Below are 25303 nucleotides of genomic sequence, written 5' to 3' on the forward strand. Positions count from 1 at the left end.
CCACATATCCGGTTTGGCAAGGCTGCTGAACTGTACCATACACACACAAAAATAAACAAATAAAATGCTATATAAAATATTAAATAAACACCACTTCACACAGTTCACTTGTTGTGTTTGTATTTCCATCCAAATAAAAACCAACGTATAATCTGGAGGGCATAAACTCTTAATTATACAGCAGATAAGGAATATTATGTCACAATGATCTGCCAGTTGTATTTTATATTCAAAAAGAATAATCTTAGAGTAATGCAAAGAAATACAAAGGAGAAAGAAGCAGAACCAGGATTATGATATTACGGACTCTATATACAGGAAATAAAATAGGGTTCTATTGCTTCTAGTTTTTCACTACAAACCAGTTATCATTCAACTTACCCAGCGTATTCAAACCACTGAATCTAGTAGCTTTTCTCTAGAGCTTTAAGAACAAATCCAGTCCAGTGAGGCATTATGGCTGTTATTTTTGAGATTGATGCAATTTCACAGACAAATTGATGACAAAGTGTAATTTGACATTGATCTGACCATGTAAATAAAGATTAACTCAATTTCATACAGATCAAAGGAATATAAAAATGTAACTATAGAGCAGTTTCATTCACTCACTGCATGATGCACTGCAAACCATATGGAAAAGTTTGAATTATTATATCATACTGTACATGTATACAAAACAAACCTCAAAACAGTCCATTGCACCGTAGCACAGAAACCTAAACTCTTTAAAGCCAATGCAAAGTAGTTCTTATTTTCTGCCCGTGAAATCGTGCATCTTTTATATATGTTTTGGTTGCTCAAAACGACATCCAACAACCGGAGCTGATATTTAAAGCAATGCAGACAGAAGCAATAAATGTAAATTAAATGGAAGCAAAACAAAACAACAAGCCATTTCGTCAACAAAGAAAAGTAGTTATAACACATTCTCATCGGAGTTTCCCATTATGGGCGTTTTGGTAAAAGTCTTCTTTATAAAAGAAAAAAAATCATCCTACACGATATATACATATTTTTTTTTACACTGAAGTAAACGTAAGCACAGAGTTCCTGGGATCAGGAAAGCAACGTGTGCACGGAGGACCACGGTTCTGAACGCTTCCCAGAATTCCCAGTTCACCTGCAGTCGGAGTCACTGGAGTCGGATGAGGATGATGATGATGAGGATGAGGAAGAGTCCGAGCTGGAGCTGCTGGCGCTGAGACGTGACGACGCTGTGTGAGGATCCGCAACACTGGGCTTCTCCACTGAAACACACAAGCAGAAACACTTTTACTCCTGAACTGGTTTTGCAGGAGTAACACAGGAGTAACACTGGAACAACAAAGGAGCAACAAAGGAGTAACACTGGAGTAACAGTGGAGTAACACAGGAGCAACACTGGAGTAACAAAGGAGTAACACTGGAGCAACAGTGGAGTAACACTGGAGTAACACTGGAGTAACACTGGAGTAACAAAGGAGTAACAAAGGAGCAACAGTGGAGTAACAAAGGAGTAACACTGGAGCAACAAAGGAGTAACAAAGGAGTAACAAAGGAGTAACACTGGAGTAACACTGGAGTAACACTGGAGTAACACTGGAGTAACACTGGAGTAACACTGGAGTAGCACTGGAGTAACACAGGAGCAACAAAGGAGTAACAAAGGAGTAACACTGGACTAACAGTGGAGCAACAGTGGAGTAACAAAGGAGCAACAAAGGAGTAACAAAGGAGTAACACTGGAGCAACAAAGGAGTAACACAGGAGTAACACTGGAGCAACAGTGGAGTAACAAGGGAGTAACAAGGGAGTAACACTGGAGTAACAGTGGAGCAACAGTGGAGTAACAAAGGAGTAACACTGGAGCAACAAAGGAGTAACACAGGAGTAACACTGGAGTAACAAAGGAGTAACACTGGAGCAACAGTGGAGTAACAAGGGAGTAACAGTGGAGTAACACTGGAGCAACAAATGAGTAACAAAGGAGCATCACTGGAGTAACAAAGGAGTAGCACTGGAGTAACAAAGGAGTAGCACTGGAGTAGCACTGGAGTAACAAAGGAGTAACACTGGAGCAACAAAGGAGTAACACAGGAGTAACACTGGAGTAACAAATGAGTAACACTGGAGCAACAGTGGAGTAACAAGGGAGTAACAGTGGAGTAACAGTGGAGCAACAGTGGAGTAACAGTGGAGCAACAGTGGAGTAACAGTGGAGCAACACTGGAGTAACAAAGGAGTAACACTGGAGTAACAAAGGAGTAACACTGGAGCAACAAAGGAGTAACACAGGAGTAACACTGGAGTAACAAAGGAGTAACACTGGAGCTACAAGGGAGTAACAGTGGAGTAACATTGGAGTAACAGTGGAGTAACAAGGGAGTAACACTGGAGCAACAGTGGAGTAACAAGGGAGTAATAGTGGAGTAACACAGGAGCAACAAAGGAGTAACACTGGAGTAACACTGGAGCAACAAATGAGTAACAAAGGAGCAACGCTGGAGTAGCACTGGAGCAACACTGGAGTAACACAGGAGCAACAGTGGAGTAACAAAGGAGTAACAAAGGAGTAACAAATGAGTAACACAGGAGTAACACTGGAGTAACACAGGAGCAACAGTGGAGTAACAAAGGAGTAACACAGGAGCAACAAAGGAGTAACACTGGAGCAACAGTGGAGCAACAGTGGAGTAACAGTGGAGCAACACTGGAGCAACACTGGAGTAACAAATTGGAGTAACAAGTATTTTATAATATTGGAAACAAAGCATATATTTAAAATAAATATAGAAAATGTTTTTACAAGGAAAAGTAATAAAAACAAATACCTTCTTATTAAAGGCCAAGTCATTTTCATATAGGTTTATAATAGCTTAGAATACATTAGATGAAAGTGTATAAAATGTATAAATATAAATAAAGATACTGGAGTTAAAAACATTATTACAAGCTTACCGTTTTGAATCGCGCTAAGGCAATCAGATATTGAACACTGGCTGGTTATGTATACTTGCTCAAATTTATTTTGGATAATTTTTAACCCAATAAAAGTTACGGATTGCAGCTTTAAATTGCAACCTTTGTGATTTGATAATAGCACTAAACCATAATTGCAATTTTGTTTTTATTTTGATTACTCGTGCAGCTCTATGTATTCGTCTGTTGAATGGCATCTTGGGCATTGTGGGTTTTTTGTTTTCCAGTTGCAAGATCTCGTCCTCTGTGTGCTCATTTTCACCTGCTTGTTCAACAACAGCTCCACACACACACACACACACACACACACACACACACAAACTAAATTGATCCCATAAAGGCAGCGCTGGCCTGATCCTCACTTACACCAGACTCATACTTATTGAGTCCGACACCAAGACATGATAGATGTGCTAGAGAACACACTGCAGCCGGTCTCAGCGCTACCTTTGGGTTTCTGGGGTTTCTTGGCAGAGTTCAGTTGTCCGCTCACGTCCAGTAATCTCCTCTCCAGTTCTCTCTTCTTCTCCAGAGCCAGTTCCTCTCGACTCTTCCCTCCTTCCTTCTTCACCACTGCACACAGGAGGCATCTTACATTACACTTTATCTTACAGTGGTCGCGGCGCGGGTGAATATGATAAATCATTATTAACGAAAATATTAACTACATTCTCTAAAATATGAGCATGTCTAAAATGTATTTTTTGTTTCCGCCAGGCAGACAGGCACTAATTTGCACTCTCATTAAGATATACGCTGCGCGGGTCCGCTTTTTTAAGCAGAAATGGAGCATGTCCGAGAGTGAAGTAAAAAAGAAGAATTAAAAACAAAACAAAAGGAAAGAAAGAAAAGTACCGTGTGGGAGCGTTTCAGCGAAGTGGTTAACGAGGATGAATCAAGTGCTGGGTATGTAATATGCAACGGCTGTGGAGTGTGTGTGCACGTGTGTGTGTGTGTGTGTGTGTGTGTGTGTGTGTGTGTGTGTGCGTGTGCGTGTGTGTGTGCACGTGTGTGTACGTGTGTGTACGTGTGTGTGTGCACGTGGGTGTGTATGTGTGCACGTGTGTGTGTGTGCGTGTGTGTGTGTGTGCACGTGTGTGTGTGTGCACGTGGGTGTGTGCGTGTGCACGTGTGTGTGTGCGTGTGTGTGCGTGTGTGCGCGTGTGTGTGCACGTCTGTGTGTGTGTGCACGTGCGTGTGTGTGCACGTCTGTGTGTGTGTGCACGTGCGTGTGTGTGCACGTCTGTGTGTGTGTGCACGTGCGTGTGTGTGCACGTCTGTGTGTGTGTGCACGTGCGTGTGTGTGCACGTGCGTGTGTGTGTGCACGTGCGCGTGTGTGTGCACGTGTGTGTGTGTGTGTGCACGTATGTGTGTGTGTGCACGTGTGTGTGTGTGTGTGCACGTGTGTGTACGTGTGTGTGTGCACGTGTTTGTGCGTGGGTGTGTATGTGTGCACGTGTGTGTGTGTGCGTGTGTGTGTGCGTGTGTGTGTGTGTGCACGTGTGTGTGTGTGTGTGTGTGCACGTGTGTGTGTGTGCACGTGTGTGTACGTGTGTGTGTGTGTGCACGTGTTTGTGCGTGGGTGTGTATGTGTGCACGTGTGTGTGTGCGTGTGTGTGCACGTGTGTGTGTGCACGTGGGTGTGTGTGTGTGTGCACGTGGGTGTGTGTGTGTGCACGTGGGTGTGTGTGTGCACGTGTGTGTGTGCGAGTGTGCGCGTGTGTGTGCACGTCTGTGTGTGTGTGCGCACGTGCGCGTGTGTGTGCGCACGTGTGTGTGTGTGTGCACGTGTGTGTGTGTGTGTGTGTGTGCACGTGTGTGTGTGTGTGTGTGAGTGTGCACGTGTGTGTGTGTGCGTGTGTGCACGTGTGTGTGTGTGCGTGTGTGTGTGTGCGTGTGTGTGTGTGCGTGTGTGTGTGTTCGCTTGTTCGGGAAGTCACAGTGACAGAAACGGTGACATTCCAGTTTAAGTTTCAAGGGAGTAAACCCTGTATATGCCATTAAGAAAATTAAATTCTGTCAAATAAATTTTGTTTTAAAGAAATGTTCATTTAAAAGCAGCGCTCACTCATCAGTGTATAATGTTAGCATTAGAGATGCGCGCATCAACCGTCGCTGAGTCCGCTGTTGAAGGTGATGATCATCCATTTATCATCACGCGTAACAACACATAAGAATAATTGTAATTTGACCATCAGGTGCGGATATTTAAATCAGAGAATATTATTGGTGGATGATTTGTTTTCGGCTGCGGATTCGGTGACGTTGAGCTCGTCCGCGCATCTCTAATACACAGCCCTCTGCTCTCGGGATCAATTAACGATTAATCGTGCAGCTCAATTTTAACAGAAAATGTTAATATTTTTAAGCTATATCATCCAGGTTTACTTACAATCATCAAATCTCAGCTCACCATACGGTTTGCGGGGCTTCTTGCGCAGACAGGTCATGACATAGCGCTCCAGCTCACGCAGCGTGGACGGTTTCAGCGTTTCGAAGTCGATTTCGATCTCCTCGGGGTTGGTGTCTCGCAGCGAGGGCTCTCGTGACTGGATGATGTGAACCACGCGCCCCAGTTTCTCCCCGGGAAGCTTGTTGATATCCAGACTGAGCTGCCGCTTGTCATCGTAACTCATAGGAAGACCGTCCTCTTCCTCCTCAGAGTCGTAGTGAGGCAAGCACACGGTGGCGGCCGGCGCAAAACGAGATGATGAGGCGGATTTCTTAGTGTTCCTGTCGGAGTGAATAAATCAAATTAATTAGATACAAATAAACTAGCGGTGTAACTATTCCCTCGTGTCACAATTCGATACATATCATGATACGATATTATTGCGATACTCCATATGATAAAAGGTTAACAATGTCGATTAAAAAGCTAGATTTGATGTTACATTGTGTGTGTAAATGGATCGGCTTGGACTTGGTGCTGAAACCCAATGCACAGGACAATAGAGACACTGGAATCAAAATATTCATGAAGCTGAAAATACTGAATAATTTTAGATGAATATTCTTGCACTGACCAGATACATTTATAATATAGGCCACTTTTTACTGGAACATCAGACATTTAGCATTATCAGGATCCACAAATATTCCTCCATTGCATTATTATACATTATATATAGTAGTGTAATGTAGTACTGACACTAAAACTCCGTAAACTCTCACACAGAACTTTTAATTTTGGGTGAATGATACACAATACATATTGTCATCATCCACGATGGATTTTTGTATTGCGACATATTGTGACACGATATATTGTTACACCCCTAAAATATACAATTCAAAACATTACATTTGGACAGAGTCATCCCTATTATCATATATCAGTCAGTAGGAAAGGGGAAAACTCACTTGTTTTTGCTGCTTTTCTTCGTCGGGCCTTTCTTGCTCTGTGTGGATGACAGTGAAGCTCGGCTCGATTTGCTTTTAGGCATTTTGTCCCGTTCATCACTCAAACTCCGACTTCCTCTGCGCTTCTCCGGCTTCTTTTTCTTCTTTTTGTCCTTCTTTTTCTCTCGTTTTTTTTTGGGTTTGACAATCGGGCCAGATGAGAGGGCGGCGAGCTGCTCATGCACCGCTCTGAGCTGAAACACAAGACCAGAGTTACCATCCTGCTGTGATGGGAACATTTTGTTGGATTTGAGAGATATATATATACATACATACACACACACACAAACACAGCTATTCAAAAGTTTGGGATCAGTAAGATTTTTAATGTTTTTTTTTAAGATTATATAATTTTAACAGTTTTCTATGTGAATATATATTTTTCCAATTTAAAAATAACTATCTATTTTAATATATTTTAAAGTGTAATTTATTCCTGTGATCAAAGCTGAATTTTCAGCATCATTACTCCAGTCTTCAGTGTCACATGATCCTTCAGAAATCACTATAATATGATGATTTGCTGCTCAAGAAACATTTATGATTATTATTATTTGAAATAGAATCTTTTGAAAACATTATAAAAGTCTGTACTGTAACTTTTGATCAATTTAATGCATCCTTGCTGAATAAAAGTATTGATTTATTTCTTATAGAAATTCACCCCCCCCCCCACTCCCGAAAAAAAAAAATCTTACTGACCCCACACTTTTGAACTTCGTTTAATGCTAAAATGCTTTCTATATTAGATAAATGCTGTTCTTTTGAACTTTCTATTCATCAAAGAATCCTGAAAAAAATGTGTCTATAACTGTTTTCAACACTGATAATAATGAGAAATGTTTCTAGAGCATCAAATCATGATATTAGAATGATTTCTGCAGGATCATGTGACACTGAATGATGCTGAAAAATCAGATTTGGTCACAGGAATAAATTATATTTTAAAAAAAATATTCAAATAGAAAATTGTCATAGCATAACAATATGACAATTTTTTCTAGTTTTAATCAAATAAATGCAGCCCTGGTGAGCAGAAGAGACTCCTTTTAAAAAATAAAAATCTTACCGATCCCAAACTTTTGAACGGCAGTGTGTGTATATATATATATATTTGTCATCTTGATTTTTCTGCTTGATAGAGTGAAGGAAAAGCTGGTTAAAAACTTTAATGCAGTGAATGCAAAAGGATCAAGAAAAGATGATGGCGAGGAAGATGACGGCACGCTTCAGGTGTACAGCATTGAGTTCTTATTTCACAGCTTATTGTGCTTAATTCTATTTCAGTTCTTTTTTTTCTTATTCATGCATGTTTCTTTATCACTCTAATGTGTCAGTATAAGATTGGTAGATTATTGTCATTGTGCATTGTAGACAGTTAAAGCACAACGCCACCGAAATTGGGCTTATTCACCGTCTCGTCTACATTTAGATAGTTGGCCGAACGCATTTTTGTCTCAGTGCATGCAGGGTCTTAGTCTGGCAGCACCGACGCTAGCTTAGCTTAGCATAATGAATGGAATCCTTTGTTTCCGGATAGCATGTCGTGAGGAAGTGATAAAAAAAAGTGTCTTGTGGCCTGCATATTCACAACAAGTACAAATATGCAGACAGGCGAAGCAATGCTACTTCGGGGCAGCGATCTTCATCCGCCAGAGACATCTATCAAAGTAAAATTTGCTGTTCGTGTGCATGTGTGTAGATGTGTGTAACGGAAGGTCTGTGTACCTGAGTACACACCTGGTCCTGTAGTTGGGCCAGGCGTTGAGCTCGCTCCTCCTCACTGTCCGAGCTCGGCTCACTGTCGCTGCTCGGCTCGCTCTCCGACGAAGAGGAAGAGGAGGATGAAGAGGAAGAGGAGGAAGATGAAGAGGAGGAGTGGTGCATTCCCAGCATGCCCCTGTTCCGTCCCAATGGAATATGAGACAATTCTTCTTCCTCCGAAATCTCGTCAGGCATTTTTGCGAAGCGAAACTCAAACACGTCCTGTGGAAAGACAGAGGGAAATAGAATCTGCAGGAGGACAGTCATATCAAAGCATATGAAATTATAACAAAAATTAACAACTTGAAAAAAAAAAATAATAATAATAATAATTATCAGGTGTAATAATTTAAAACAAAAGTTAATAACTGGGAAATTGACAATATATGTCAGTGATAAAAGTAAAGTGTTATTATCTAATGTAAAAAATAAAATAAATTTATTCTTTATAAATTATTTTAGTTATATTATTTTATTTAAATTATATTTTTTAACTTTTTTTTAAAAATCGCTCTCAGTTTGACTAGGCTGATTATCCTGGTTAAAATCAGAGCATTCTCAGTTGTAACTGAGTTAGGGTCTGGCAAAGCTCCATAGACAAATCATTTCCACAGGGGCGTCACCAACGGACATCGCTCAAATGCCTCTTGGCGCAATTGGAAAGACCTAAAACCAATCAGAGCGATGAAGGAGATGACGTATGCAGAGGGCTCTCGCTAAGACACACCCATTCGTTTAGCCACCAACGGGGCAAGCTGGTTGTAATAATTTTTTACAGTCTATGGTTGTTGTAATCTATTATTGTGACGGGGTTCGTTGTTATGGGAAGAAGGAGGCGGAAACCGGCGAACATTCACATTTTAATGACAAAATAAAACAAATAAGTTAAGACGGCAGTCCCTCATGTTCGACTGCCGCCACACATAATAAAACAAAACATAAAATAAAATTCAGGCCTGTCCTCTCTCGATCTTCACAGTTGTCACTCCTCCTTTTATGCTTCCCCTCCTCCGTGAGAGACCGGTGCGTCTCACAGGTGTCATTCATTATCACTCGCGCCGTTCTCTCACGTCCCTCGGCCTCATCCTCCTTGCCATACTGGTGTATCAGACTTTTGCCGAATCCAGTCGGTAAGACAGCGATAACATCTTTTTTTGACATGAAGGCTTCGAGTGTTGTTCTTTGCTCGGGTTTTAACGAAAAGGTCCATTTTAAATCGCTTAAAACAGACACGATTGCTGATTCGAACGAGTTAAGTTCCCACGCTGACATCCATCTTTGTAATGTACAAAATCTGCTTCACTGTCATTGCGCTGTCGTCATCGTGAAAAGCCCGCCCCAACATTTGTGATTGGTGCCTCGATTTCGACGGATTGGAAATGGGCTTGAATGAGCTCTTTGCCAGACTAACTTTCAGAACAAATCTAAATTTGCCGGAAGTTGTCTGGGTTTTCCCAGGCTATAGGCTGAAATGATATTACGCAAAATAATATCATGCTTTATTTTCTCCAATAAAACAATAAAATAAGAATATTTAAAAACATTAAAATGAAAAATAAATAATAATCTAATAAAACAACATCTAATAAAAAAAATATAAATAATAAAGACTACAAAATAATTATTTCACTTAAATTATGAACTATTTAAATCACTTCAATAAAAATAAATTATATTTAAAAATACTAAAATGAATCATAATAATAATAAAAAGTAAACAAAAAATACTACAAAAGAATTATTTTATTTAAATTATAAACTTTTGTTAAAATGCTCTGTTTAACTAGGTAGAATTAAAACTTAAACTAAATGAGTAATAATAATAATAATGATAATTTATTTATTTCTAATCTAAAAATAATAAAAATAAAACTATTTTTACAAAATAAAATACAAATAAAAATTATATTAATATATAAACAATTTTAAGGCTTTATTGTCTCCAATAAAACAATAAAATAACAATATTTAAAAACACTAAAATGAAAAATAAATAAAAATTACAAAATAATAATTTTACTTAAATTATAAAATGACTACAATACTAAAATGAATAATAAAAACAGCATCTAATAATAATAAAATATTAAAACAACACATACTACAAAATAATTATTTTATTTAAATTATAAAGTTCTATTAAATTGCTCTTTAAATGGGCTGAATTAAATAAAGGCTTTATTTCCTCCAAATAAATAAATATTTAAAATACTAAATGAGTAATAATACTACATTTAAAACATATTATTATTATTATTATTATTATTATATTACAAAATAAAATAAAAAAATTATATACAAATCTTTTTAGTTATCAGCAAAAACAAACAAAACTCTTATGTCCAGCTTAAAATCGCTAAACAGTTTCCACAAAACCAGCATCAATATTATTTTGGATTTAAGCATCCTTATATCACAGAACAGAAGAGGCCGTTGAGTTCACGCACCTGCAGTTTGCGTGCCATGCTGACCACGTCATGATCTGGAGGGTTGTACTTGTAGCAGTTGGAGAACATGAGCCTGACATCAGCGCTGAACTGCTGGGCGTCTCTGTACTCGCGCTCATCCATCTTCCTCTGAGCAACACACAACACAGAGGAGTGTTAGTTACATGCAGCGACTGACACAATCAGACGCATAACTAGCCGTTACATTTAACAAATCAGCTTTAAAGCCCACTCTTAGGAATGAAACATCCCCCTAAAAGAGACAAGAGAGCAGGAAGATCAGATAAGATGGCTTTATTGCTGTGAAAAATGGGAAAAGACCTTAAAATAGACTTTCCTGCATTAATTTTACATTTATCAATTTAGCAGACGCTTTTATCCAAAGCGACTTACAAATGAGAGAAATAGAAGCAGTTAAACTAACAATATGCAAGTGCTATGACCCTTCCCAGTTTAATCTAACGCAGTAAATGTACTTTTTTAATAAATAGATATAGAATAGAAGAGAAAGTGTTAGTATTAATGGATCAAGTGTTGCTGAAAAAGATGCGTCTTCAGCAGTTTCTTGAAAATGGCTACGGACTCTGGTTGAGGTATGGATTCATTTATAGACCAACTGATCTATAAGTGAACATGCATCCCAGGACACGGTGTGAATGATTTACTGTCTTGTGTGGTGTCTTTTAATACTATTATTTCTTTGGCCTATGTATTCATTTTCTCTTTTAAACTCTTTTGGATTAATGTTTCAGACAAATTATTTTTGCAAATTCAAAACGATGACTGATATTATTTGAGCAAAAAACATTATAAAACGGTAATATTATTACTATTTGAAATTACTGAATATTGTAAAATGTGATTTATTTCTGTGATCAAAGCTGAATTTTCAGCATCATTACTCCAGTCTTCAGTGTCACATGATCCTTCAGAAATCAGTATAATAGGATGATTTGATTATTAATATTGAAAACAGTAGTGCTGCTCCTTCATATTTCTGTGTAAAACGAGACGTTTTATCATTAATGAATAGAAAGTTCAAAAGAACAGCATTTATTTTAAATAAAAACTTTTGTTACAATATACATTTCTGTCACTTAAATCACTATCAATTTAATGTGTCCCCGCTGAATAAAAGTTTTTACGGTCACCTTTCATTAATTTAGTATTGATAATCAATAAAAATTAATCTTTGAGTTCAAATCGATTCAATTCACAATTAATACGTTCTAGATTCAACTGACAATTTTTGCACATTCAAAACGATTCAAACCACAACAATAATTAAATTGGACAAGATTCAAATTCAATTAAATCCGTTTTTTTAAGTGCATTCAAAGTAGGGCTGGACAATATGAGCAAAATCTTATTTCACAATAATGATTATTACAATAGTTACATTTGCTCTAAATAAGTAATGTTTAGACGCCAATGAAATTTCACAATTCTTGAAACCAATTTTGGTCACACTAGATTATTGTCCAATTCTCACTATTAACTAAAACTTTTACCTCAAACTCCTAAATACTGCTTATTAACAGTTAGTAAGGAAGTTGTTACGTTTATGTATTGGGTAGGATTAGGGGACGTAGAATATGGTCATAAGGCAATCATATGTGTTTTATAAATCCTGATAAACAGCCAATATCCTAGTAATATGTATGATAATAAGCAACTAGTGAATAGTGAGAAATGAACCCTGCCTAAACTAAAGTATTACCCCAATTGTGCATCAAGAATACAAGCCTAAAAGCTCTTAAATGATTATTAAAACAACCAAGAAAGGTCAAAATATGCATGTCACCTTGATGGTGCTGAGGTCCATGGGGTGTTTGATGATGTCGTTGAAGTCGTGCACTTTGACCTGACAATGTTTTTCTTAAGTGTTTTTTCTTTAATTGCTAATGCGACCTTTTTACACCACAGACACACTGAACAAAAATTAAGCATTGCTTGGTATTTTGTTTGACCTAAATTGGTATCATCTAATTGTGTAGTTAAATTTAACAGCTGACAGATATTCAACAATTTAATTGTGAGACAGTCTAACAGAAGGACGGACAAAACCAGTGAAATATCAAGTTCCTGTCATATTTTATTACCATTTTCTAAACTATAGCGAATAAACTGATAAATGTGAGAAATGTTGAAGGTGTCTGAATAAATTTTGGTTCGTAGTTTGGTTAATAGTGAGAATTGGACTCTGAACTAAAGTCTAACCCCAATTCTGCATCAAGAATACAAGCAAAAAGCTCCTAAATGATTATTAAAACAACAAAGAAATGTAAAAATAATGCATGTCACCTTGATGGTGCTGAGGTCCATGGGGTGTTTGATGATGTCGTTGTAGTCGTGCAGGCCCAGTGTTGACGTGTCCACGGGTTTGTAGAAGGGCCAGGCGTACGCCGCATGTTTCTTGGACAGCAGTTCTTTAAGGACGCCGCTACAGTAGCGCAGCTGCTTGCTAAGTTTCCCGCGCCGCGAGGGCTGATGGGGTCGCACGGACTCGGGAAGGTCTTTACGGGGAGGTTTGATTGGCCGACGGGACAGGGGTCGACCCAAGCCGGGCTGGAGGTGCGTGGGCTCGTTCACTCCTGTACTGGGAGAACAGTTTACAGGCGTGGAGGACAGAGAGTGAGGAATCTCTCCCGCCGATCCGTGACCTTTTCCCATTCCTCCCATCCGAGCCGCCGAGGTCACGGGGAAGCCGAGAGTAGTGGGAGTGGTGGTGTCGGCTTTACGCTTCACGCCCTTCTTCTACAGAGACATAAGCATCACTTTTAGTGGGCGTAATAATTACATACTTTAAATGCACCAATCAGAAGCTGAAATGAGAACAATGGCCGAATCATAATACGAATGGCTTGTGAAGATATTGCATTTTGTTTTTTTTGATTTACTGCAAAATATTGAAAAAACAGTAAAAAATGTATATATATATTAAATATTCTACTCTTATTAAGTGTAAAATTGTAAATGAGAGCAATGTTAGAAGACAACCGAATCATCAGACGAATGGCTGGTGAAGACTCGGAATATACGTAGTGCACAAGTAGCATGAACTACATCTACGGTGTATTTAGTCTTTCTTTTTTTTTTGGAGATTTACTGCGAAATTCTGAGAGAGAAAAAAACAGTAACATGCAAAAAAACATTTTTTTTATATATTTTACATACTGTAGTCTCATTAAATTGTTTTTCTATAGTATCGAACTGAACTGACAGACAGTTTCGGTGATTATAAGAAGGAATGAAATTCAGTCACAATTTGAAAAGTTTGTAGACTTGACTACGTCAAGCTTTAGTATAATAATGTGCAAACTGACAAAAATAAATTATTTCTTGATGATTTAAATTTTATAATAGTGATTACATAATGTCTAAATATAAATCCAAAAGTAAAACATTGCTTTATTTATTGCTTTAACATTGCTGGAAATGGCTAACCAGCCAATAATTGCTCCGCTGCCGCCATCTACTGGCTAAAGTGAAAATTCTTTTATTTTTAAAGTCCCCCTGTAGTCAATCATTTTATCCCTTAAAACTCATGTCCAAAATGACATATTTAAACGTTTTTCTTTGAAAAAATGTCTTCATGCCTTAATATAGCTTGAATGTAACTGCGTGGTAACGGTGTCAAGTGACTGAGATCGGCTTGCGAGTAAATCTGGGCTGTGTCCGTAATCCGCCTCTATACCCTTGAATATGCCACTATTATTGGTGTCCGAAACCATAGTGGACGTTATCGAGTGCATTCTTTAATCCCATAATGCACCGCAATAACAAGTGTACAAATGATGAACACTCAACAGAATACCCATAATGCACAGTAAGGGGTCGCCGAATGAATTCCCGCGCCTGACCAAAATATGGCGCTTGCACATGAATCATCTTTCCATTTTCCAAACCACTGGTCCAATGTGGGTACAGCGTAATATCATAAAGATATAATTAGGGCTGGGAATCGAGTTCGATACTTTTTAGGCACCGACTGAATAGCATATGAAAATACACAACACAGAGTAAAAAAAACACTTCATGGGGCCCTATTTTTATATACAAATTAATAAATTAAGTTGTTTTTATGAGTTCAATTAATTAGATATGTTTTCGAAAATAAAATACATTTTGTTTAACTGTTAATAAATTGCTGTTAAATTTAAAGTTTCATAATTTCAATTAATCACGCATGATTTTGGATTAATAAAATTTAATTTAACCATCCACAAAAATTAAAACGGGGGGGAAAAAGGAATTAACTCACATTAAACTAGGTATCTTGTAAAGTGTGATTATCCTTAAGGTTGGCTGCATTAAGTTTAGCTTTCTTGTTTTTTCCCCTCTCTTCACATTGTTACAGTCTCTGCTATAATATTATCCGTTCATAAATTTTGTTATGGAAAAAAGTATCGTTCAGAAACCGGTATCGAAGTCATGGTATTGGTATCGAAAGGTATATAATACAGTGTCAATGTCAGTCCCGCGACGACTCAAGAATCAACATGCACCAATGCTACATTTTTCTAAATGTCATAATCATTTGTAAACAAACAAGTATTCAGTACTTAAATGAGCTCATTGTTTCTGTATTAAATTATTACATTGTTTAAATTAATACCTTTTTCGCTAACTGTGATTTTGTATATGTACATTTTTGAAATGCATAACCTCTGATAACAGATCACTCTAAATTGTAATGTGGACTCGTGCATTTTCTGTAAAGCTGCTTTGAAGTTATGTGTATTGTGAAAAGCGCTATACAAATAAATGTGAATTGAATGTGATTGTGTGTGTGTGTGTGTGTGTGTGTGTACCTTTGCCGTGGGTTGAGTGGGTGGAGGGGTCATCAGTGGTGTAGGAGGACCAGTGTTGCTCAGCAGGGTCTGTGGAGGAGTGGAAAACCGTGAATCTGGCGTCTCGGGTGAGGAAGGAGAGTACGCCGACTGAGACACCGCTGGCACCTGGTGAGCCGTCACAACACTTCCTCCTCCTGATGGAAATAAATGATCACATGCAATTATTAAAAAAGTTTACCAAAGTGATAGAACACTAATTAACTGCTTAAAGTCCCCCTGTAGTCAATCATTTTATTTCTTAAAACTGCCTCAATTAGTATGCGCGGTTCTATGAATATGCAAATGAGCCCCGCCTCCACTCACTCACTCACTCAGAGATCCACTCGTTGACGATCACACGTTGATCTGATTGGTTACAAGGTAGTTTGTGACGTCAGAAACACCAGCGATTTCAAAGCGTGTTTTTGAGACTGTCTTTGGTTCACTGCAGTTTTAAGCAGAAAATACTCAGCAATGCTGTCGACTTATGAATTTACACACGGTTTGTCTTAAAGCATATTAAAAACACCATATAGACATATAAACAACATTAAAAGCTGGATTTTCAACACAGGGGGACTTTAACATCTAAACGGGCTGTTCTTGGCAAGAATAAGCTACAAATGTGACTACAGATGTAGGGCTGCACGATTAATCGCAATTTACATGAAATCGCACTTAAACCGATCCGGTTAATCGCGATTAGGGCTGAACGATTAATTGCATTTGCGATAATATCGCGATATGATGAAATGCGATTTTGTAACCGCAAAAGCTGCGATTACACTGGTCATGTGACACGCGAGAGAAAAGCAGTCTGCAAATCAAGCATCAACTTGGCACGCTACGCATAGGTCTGGCATACAGGAAAGAACAGTTTATTTTTTATGTATGTGATATTGTGTTATTTATTCTCTCTCCAACAATTCTGGATCGATTCAGAGAATTTCAGAATCGAATCTGAGCTTAGTCTTTAAACACACATGCGTGATGATGCTGTGCGTGCTTTAGGAACAACCGTATTCTGCTTGCTTCTAATCTCTCTCTCTCTCTCTCTCTCTCTCTCTCACACACACACACACACAGTCTCGGGCTTCATTGCACAGGTTTTGCCGCTTTGATGTTACTCTTGCAGTGCTCGGTCTTGGCCGCCGGAATTTTCCTTACAAATGCTCCACAAATGCATTATGTCTTTTGGAATGTAGTTGGCTTATATATTAAAATTATGAAAATCACTGAGAAAGCTGCTTTCATTTTAAAATACTTACGCGCGCTTTGTGAAGAGGGCTCGACTCATGCATGCGGCTGTGAGCGACTCATTGGTTAAATGTACTTGCATCTCAAAATGCTTTTGACGCGAAATTATTTGTAAACACGGTCAGTTATATCTTAAACCAATAGGACAAACTACATTTACAAGTTAAAAAGAGATATGTGCATTAGTGTGAATGCAGCTTATCGTATAGGGGGAAAATCACTCCAGCTCTCGAATGGAAAACGTTCAGACAGACTACTTTTAAATGCTGAAAGCACTCTTTGTTTATTGCTTGTAATGTTTTTTTTTTGTTCCTCTTTATTTACTAGCTTTTTAAATTTAATTTTTTTTAAAATTCTTAACATGTAATTGGTTGAATTAATATATTATATATATATATATATATATATATATATATAATGTATGTATATTTACACATGTAATTAAATACATATTTTGAGTATTATTAAGATTAATTAATAAGAAAAAAATTAGATCGGATCATGAGCTGCCTAAAGATTCACATCCCTACTGTACAATGATTTATTGCTTGTCTTTGTCGACTAATACAGAAGGTAAACAACTTAAAGTAATCGCATATTAAATCGCAATCGCAATATTGGTTAAAAAAATCGCAATTAGATTATTTTCCTTAATCGTTCAGCCCTAATCGCGATTATGAAATCGTAAATGCTGCGATATTTTTTTATGTGCAGCTTGTCATTGATGCACGGCTCTGTAAACGCGGCTCCATCTGAAAGCACTGAGTTTGAGTCACTTATAATGTGCATTTGAAAAAGCAACACACGTCAAACATCTTTCCAAGCATTTATGAGCCTCTTGTCTAACTAAAGACAACATTTAATAGCATGCTTTTACACCATACTCACTTCATAACGACAGTTGAGCTCATCCTTCTGTGAGATGATGTGGCTTCTTATACGGAATAAGGCAGTTGTGTGTTTATAAGTCAAACAAAGCGTTTCAATCTTCTGTTTATTCAGCTACAGCGATAGGGATTTCCTGAAATGATGTGTGTTAGTGTATTTCTGCGGCAGGGCGTATTTGGCGTGTCTGTGTGTGAGAGCGCCCTCTGGTGTTCAGATGGAGCAGCCGCACTGCACTGGCGAGCTGCGCATAAAATAATCGCAGCCTTTGCTAAATCGCGTGCGGTTTCATTGCGATTAATCGTGCAGCCCTAATTACATGGCTGTGCAACTCACCTCTGCCTCTGCGTCCTTTAATGGTTTTAGCTCCTCTACCTTTTGGAGTAGGAGGGAGAAACTCGATCTCATCCGGGGGCATTTGGGCAACTTTCTGTAAGAAGACCTTCTCCAGAGACTGTGCCATCAGCACAATGTCGTCTGTGGGCTGAAAAACAATTCAGGGGCATCAGTTGCTGGATAGATGTTGATATGTACATGCAGGAATAAACGGTACGGAGCCCATAAACTTAAGGGACATGGAGAAAAATATGAAATTATTTGGAAATGCTTTTGCGTTCGATCACAAATGTTTGCGTTCCCTCGAGAAACTTAGCTCTCACTTGAAAAGAACGAACGCAAAGTTTTTTTAAGAGGGAATGCAAACATTTTGCGATAGAATGCAAAAGCATTTCCAAATAATTTCCTTTAGTACATGATCAAACCGTTCAATTGTTTATTTCATTCATTTATTTATTTGATTAAAAATACAGTAAAAACAGAAAAATTGTGAAATATTATTCCAATGTAAATCCTCTGTTTTCTATGTGAATATATAGTGCAGTGTAATTTATTCCTGTGATCAAAGCTGAATTTTCAGCATCATTACTCCAGTCTTCAGTGTCACATGATCCTTCAGAAATCACTATAATATGATGATTTGCTACAAGAAACATTTATGAATATTATCAGTGTTGAACACAGTTGTGCTGCTTGAGATTTTAGTGGAAACAGCTATCCTTTTTTTCAGGATTCTTTGATCAATAGAAAGTTAAAAAGAAAAGCATTTATTAGAAATAGAATCATTGGAAAATCGAAATGGAATCAATATTATACATTTCTGTCACTTTGATCAATTTAAGGCGTCCTTGCTGAATAAAAGTATTTGTTTATTTTCCTGAGCCCAAACTTTTGACCGGTGGTGTATGTGGACGCATATTAATACATGCATGCATCTGACAGCATTCAAGTATGTCTAGAAAGTATAAACTCTTATTTTAAACATGAAATGACGCATGTTCTTCATGTCAGCTATAACCATTTGAATCTGTCACATTTTATTATAGTGCACTATGTGCTTAATAATACAGCAATTACAACTAGGCCTAATTGCTGTATTATTAAGGCCTAAAAACTAGGGTTGGATATAGTTCGTATTTTAACGATTCTGCTTATCGATTCCAATAAGGTGAAAAAAAACATAGATATCATTCACATTCAGTCTAATTGCAAAACGTTTAAATGAAGAACAAAAATCCCTAGTTAAAGAACACTTACACAAGCAACGTTTGCCTGTGGTTTAAAAATATCATAGAAAAATAACTAGCTGAAATAAACAGCGTTTTAAGATTTTCAGGTACAGAAACTGTAATCAAATGTAAAATAACTGCACTTTATAAATAAAATATACATTACAAGTATAGTTACAAAAGTTATTCAGTCAAGAACGAGTGAATTTTCTCTTTGTCTTTTGTTGTTTGATTAGTGTTGTATGATTATAGAGACGGCAGAAATATTAGTGCTGTCACTTTAAGAGCCGCACGGATCCAATATACTGATACACATTAAGCACAGAAAACATAATTTTCTGAATAGTTTTAAGTCATATTGAAATGCTCACAAAGGAATCAAAAAGAGCAATCGAAATTTTAATCTCATAACAAGTATTCGAATCCTGAATTGGAATCGATTTTCGATTTCCAACCCTACTAATGTGTCCATTGCAACACACACACACACACACACACACACAGACACAGACACAGACACAGACACAGACACAGACACAGACACACACACACACACACACACAGACACAGACACACACACACCTTATTGTAAATGTAGCAGTTAGTGAACATGGTATTGAAGTCCTGCAGACATTCGCCGGCGCTGCAATAGTAGTTATTCTCCAGACGTTTCTTGATCGAGCCCATGTCCATCGGCTGTTTAATGATCTTATGGTAGTCCTGAAAGAAAAACAGGCGTCACTGGAGATCATATCATCTGTGCATGTGAATAATGGGGAAGGTCAACGCTTGTAGAGATGCTGTCAGACTATTGGTAATATGAGCTGCCACAACAGTCAGAAAGGGATCGAGTATAACTTACAACAACATCCAGAGTCAAACCAAACATTATTCAGACTGCAGATTGTTTTATTTGTTGTTACTAGTGTGTGCAGGACACTATAGATCATTTATGTAAGTGAGGAAAGCAAAATAAAGTAAACTGTGACATATTATACCCAACAATACTTCATACAGCGACTACCAGTAACATTAATACAAATTTGGGACCAAAAATTATTCAGACACTTTGAGCTGATCATGTTTTGCTGAAGTGTTTTTTCTTTAATAACTGATGCAGCTTTTTACACCACAGACTGAACAACATGAAGCATTGCTTGGTAATTGTTTGAGCTAAACTGGTATCATCTAATTGTGTAGTTAAATTTAACAGCTGACAGATATTCAACATAATTCATGTGTGAGAGTCTAACAGAAGGACGGACAAAAACAGTGACATATCAACTGATTTAATAACTCAGTTATTCTCATATTTTATTACCATTTTCTAAACTATAGCGAATAAACTGTGATAATTTTTTTTAAAAAATTTTGAAGGTGTCTGAATAAATTTAGGTTTGACTATAAAGTCTCTTATGCTCACCCAAGCGGCATTAATTATTTAATCAAAAGTACAATAAAACAGTAATATTGAATTTAAAATAACTTTTGAAGATTTCAGATTAGACAGATATCGATGAAATGCCAAGCACATGGTTGTAGAACAACACAAGAGTGAATCAATAATGACAGAATTTAGCACTTTTATGATGGAGAGATGCACTTTTATGATGGATAGATGCACTTTTATGATGATAGATGCGCTTTTATGATGGACCGATGCGCTTTTATGATGGACAGATGCACTTTTATGATGGACAGATGCACTTTTATGATGAGAGATGCACTTTTATGATGGACAGATGCACTTTTATGATGGACAGATGCACTTTTATGATGGACCGATGCGCTTTTATGATGGACCGATGCGCTTTTATGATGGACAGATGCACTTTTATGATGGACAGATGCACTTTTATGATTGATTGATACACCTTTATGATGGATAGATGCACTTTTATGATGGATAGATGCACTTTTATGATGGATAGATGCGCTTTTATGATGGACCGATGCGCTTTTATGATGGACAGATGCACTTTTATGATGGACAGATGCACTTTTATGATGGATAGATGCACTTTTATGATGGATAGATGCACTTTTATGATGGATAGATGCACTTTTATGATGGAGAGATGCACTTTTATGATGGACAGAGGCACTTTTATGATTGATTGATACACCTTTATGATGGATAGATGCACTTTTATGATGGATAGATGCACTTTTATGATGGATAGATGCACTTTTATGATGGACCGATGCGCTTTTATGATGGACAGATGCACTTTTATGATGGACAGATGCACTTTTATGATGGATAGATGCACTTTTATGATGGATAGATGCACTTTTATGATGGATAGATGCACTTTTATGATGGAGAGATGCACTTTTATGATGGACAGAGGCACTTTTATGATTGATTGATACACCTTTATGATGGATAGATGCACTTTTATGATGGACAGATGCACTTTTATGATGGATAGATGCACTTTTATGATGGAGAGATGCACTTTTATGATGGACAGATGCACTTTTATGATGGACAGATGCACTTTTATGATGAGAGATGCACTTTTATGATGGACAGATGCACTTTTATGATTGATTGATACACCTTTATGATGGACAGATGCACTTTTATGATGGATAGATGCACTTTTATGATGGACAGATGCACTTTTATGATGGACCGATGCGCTTTTATGATGGACAGATGCACTTTTATGATGGACAGATGCACTTTTATGATGGATAGATGCACTTTTATGATGGATAGATGCACTTTTATGATGGATAGATGCACTTTTATGATGGACAGAGGCACTTTTATGATTGATTGATACACCTTTATGATGGACAGATGCACTTTTATGATGGACAGATGCACTTTTATGATGGATAGATGCACTTTTATGATGGATAGATGCACTTTTATGATGGAGAGATGCACTTTTATGATGGACAGAGGCACTTTTATGATTGATTGATACACCTTTATGATGGATAGATGCACTTTTATGATGGATAGATGCACTTTTATGATGGATAGATGCACTTTTATGATGGACAGATGCACTTTTATGATGGACAGATGCACTTTTATGATTGATTGATACACCTTTATGATGGACAGATGCACTTTTATGATGGATAGATGCACTTTTATGATGGATAGATGCACTTTTATGATGAGAGATGCACTTTTATGATGGACAGATGCACTTTTATGATTGATTGATACACCTTTATGATGGACAGATGCACTTTTATGATGGATAGATGCACTTTTATGATGGACAGATGCACTTTTATGATGGACAGATGCACTTTTATGATGGACGGATGCACTTTTATGATGGACAGATGCACTTTTATGATGGATAGATGCACTTTTATGATGGACCGATGCGCTTTTATGATGGACAGATGCACTTTTATGATGGACAGATGCACTTTTATGATGGATAGATGCACTTTTATGATGGAGAGGTGCACTTTTATGATGGACAGATGCACTTTTATGATGGACAGATACACCTTTATGATGGACAGATGCACTTTTATGATGGACAGATGCACTTTTATGATGGACAGATGCACTTTTATGATGGACAGATGCACTTTTATGATGGACAGATGCACTTTTATGATGGACAGATGCACTTTTATGATGGATAGATGCACTTTTATGATGGAGAGATGCACTTTTATGATGGACAGATGCACTTTTATGATTGATTGATACACCTTTATGATGGACAGATGCACTTTTATGATGGACAGATGCACTTTTATGATGGACAGATGCACTTTTATGATGGATTGATGCACTTTTATGATGGATGGATGCACTTTTATGATGGACAGATGCACTTTTATGATGGATAGATGCACTTTTATGATGGACAGATGCACTTTTATGATGGACAGATGCACTTTTATGATGGATAGATGGATTTCACACCCATTATAAAGCTTGGAAGAGCCAGGACATTTTTTATATAACTCTGATTATATTCGTCTGAAAGAAGAATGTCATATACACCTAGGATGCCTTGAGAGAGTAAATCATGCAGCAATTTTTAATTTTGGGTGAACTATCCCTTTAAGTGCTCACGGAAGAGACAATAATGAGATTTGGTCTCAGAAAGTGATTGTTCACTCACAGGTAAGCTGAGTCGAACTGCGTCCACGGGTTCATGGAAAGGCCACGCGAAATGATGGCGCCACAACGCTTTGACCAGGACCTTGTGTAGGAACTGCAGCTGGTTGGTGGTGCGTCCCAGTCGGCCCGGGTCGTTCACCGAGGGCTGTTGGGGTGCAGGAGGACCGGGTGGAGGCGCGTGGGGCAGAGACGGGCTCTCGAAGCCCTCGTACAGCAGAGACGGTTTACGGATACGCTTTCCCGAACTCTGCTCCATCCCACTCATGACAGACAGACTCACTCCCACAGAACTGCTGCCACGCAAACACAAACACCAGAGATCATGCAGCATTTAACCTTGGGTCTGAAGAATAAGGAGATACAAATATTTATATGAAATAAATAATGCAATACAGTATTATATTGCATATTCAACACTGCATTTTTTTGTGCAAACTATAGCGACTAGAACAATTCCCCATTAATATCTACATAATATACATTACATAAAAAAATACACACACACACATATAAACTATATATATATATATATATATATATATATATATATATAAAAATAAACAACGTACTGTATTACATTGCATATTGAACACTGCATTGTTTGTTTATATATATATATATATATACATATATATGGTGCTATGAAATCGATTTATTGCATCTAACATAAGTTTTTAAATATAGAATAAGTGTGTGTGTGTATACATGCAAACATGCATGCACACACAAACACATATACAAACTTTTATGGTAGATGTATAATCAAGTTTAATCGATTTGACAGCACTAATGTACATACAGTATACAAATATGTATATTTTTAGGGAATGGAGATACTAGATAAAATAGTGTTTATTATATTTAGAGTTTACTATTATATTTTACATTGCAACATTAAATTTCATGCATATGTATGTGTATCCATCAGAAATCATTCTATTGTGAAGATTATTTGCTGCTCAAGACATTTATTACTATTATTTATCAATTTTGAAAACCGTTGTGCTGCAACATATTTTTGTAGAAATCATGATACAATTTATAAACATTATATATATACTGTACATACACATTATATATTTACAAAATTTTGTTAGATGCGATCTATCAATTTGACAGCACTGATACACACACACACGCACGCACACACACACACACACACACACACACACACACACACAACCTTTATGAACACATTTTTACTGGATAAAATGTCAAACATTTATCATATTAAACCCTTTTCTAATGACTACTTCCAGTATCAATTTCAACAAATCGTTTAGAAGCCATAAAAACTCGTGCACTGGAGAGGACCATTAAGAAGATATATGAAATAATAAAAGACACATTAATTCAATAATCAATTCATCTCATGCAGGAAATGGTGGTGCATTAGCATCAGGACAAAATAAACTGTATAGAACAACATAAATACTGCACTGAAAGCGACTATATAACGTTAGCTAACGTTACTGTAAATGGCATTCAGTCTGTCCCGCCTATTCTCTGTTTGTAAACAAGTGTTCACTGCATTCATGCTCTCCTTAAAAACACACAATAACAGCTAAAACATTTATTCATTACACTGCACTTACATTATGTGTGTTTCAGTGAGTGTGGCCCTTTAAATGCTGAAGATGGCGAAGGGAAATGATGCAGTACAGACCCACAACACAGTGATGCTCGCTGCATGCTATTATTATACAGGCTGGAACTCGTTTAAAAGGCCGTTTTAACATCCACTATGAGATACAAGAAAGAAAATGAACTTGTAAACAAACGCTTCCTCCCCTTTTCCACATCCTTTGTGATTAAAGACACGCATAGGATTAGTTATAGGCTCCGAAGGCACGCATATACTACCTGTCAAAAGACGGGTTGATGGCTGCCTCCATTCGGATGGATCGCGATTGTTTTGCGTCGCGGAATCCTGCGTTTTCGCCCCCGTTTTATTGTTATTCAGCTCCTTATGCTCGAGCTTCCCCGATCCGTCCAACTAACAAATGGCGTTTTTCAATTTCCGCTCCAGGATTTTTATATAAGAACGCAAACGACCAATCAGAATTCGT

The 25303-nt window shown here is 37.4% G+C and overlaps 1 protein-coding gene across 13 annotated transcripts; it reads right to left on the reverse strand.

The window, feature by feature from the left end:
* Positions 1–103: 103 nt before the first annotated feature.
* Positions 104–25249, reverse strand: brd2b (bromodomain containing 2b). Of its 13 annotated transcripts, none has more exons than XM_077229947.1 (13): positions 25098–25248; positions 24830–24976; positions 23236–23527; positions 19700–19837; positions 17889–18036; positions 15390–15565; positions 12880–13332; positions 10576–10704; positions 8105–8350; positions 6326–6558; positions 5355–5695; positions 3409–3534; positions 104–1250 (listed from the first exon to the last, which is right to left on the reverse strand). In XM_077229947.1, exons 3-13 carry the CDS (start codon positions 23497–23499, stop codon positions 1120–1122), a joined length of 2385 nt encoding a protein of 794 aa, XP_077086062.1. In that variant the 5' UTR covers positions 23500–23527; positions 24830–24976; positions 25098–25248; the 3' UTR covers positions 104–1119. The 13 variants fall into 13 exon arrangements, with proteins under 13 accessions (XP_077086062.1, XP_077086064.1, XP_077086061.1 ...); XM_077229949.1 differs by having other exon boundaries at positions 23236–23577; XM_077229946.1 differs by having other exon boundaries at positions 8093–8350; positions 23236–23524; positions 25098–25247.
* Between the last annotated feature and the right edge of the window lie 54 nt (positions 25250–25303).

This window comes from Siphateles boraxobius, unplaced genomic scaffold (genome assembly GCF_051911475.1).
Source record: "Siphateles boraxobius isolate OS27281-9 unplaced genomic scaffold, OSU_SipBor_1 137, whole genome shotgun sequence".
Taxonomy (NCBI): Eukaryota; Metazoa; Chordata; class Actinopteri; order Cypriniformes; family Leuciscidae; genus Siphateles; species Siphateles boraxobius.

Coding starts and splice junctions, on each gene's coding strand:
- brd2b (XM_077229936.1), bottom strand. CDS start 23,565: ATGCTGCATGATCTCTGGTGTTTGTGTTTGCGTGGCAGCAGTTCTGTG. Junction 13,333..15,389: donor CCACTCAACCCACGGCAAAG/GTACACACACAC, acceptor ATGTCTCTGTAG/AAGAAGGGCGTGAAGCGTAA. Junction 6,559..8,092: donor AGGACCAGGTGTGTACTCAG/GTACACAGACCT, acceptor CTTGTGTTTCAG/CTCAGAGCGGTGCATGAGCA.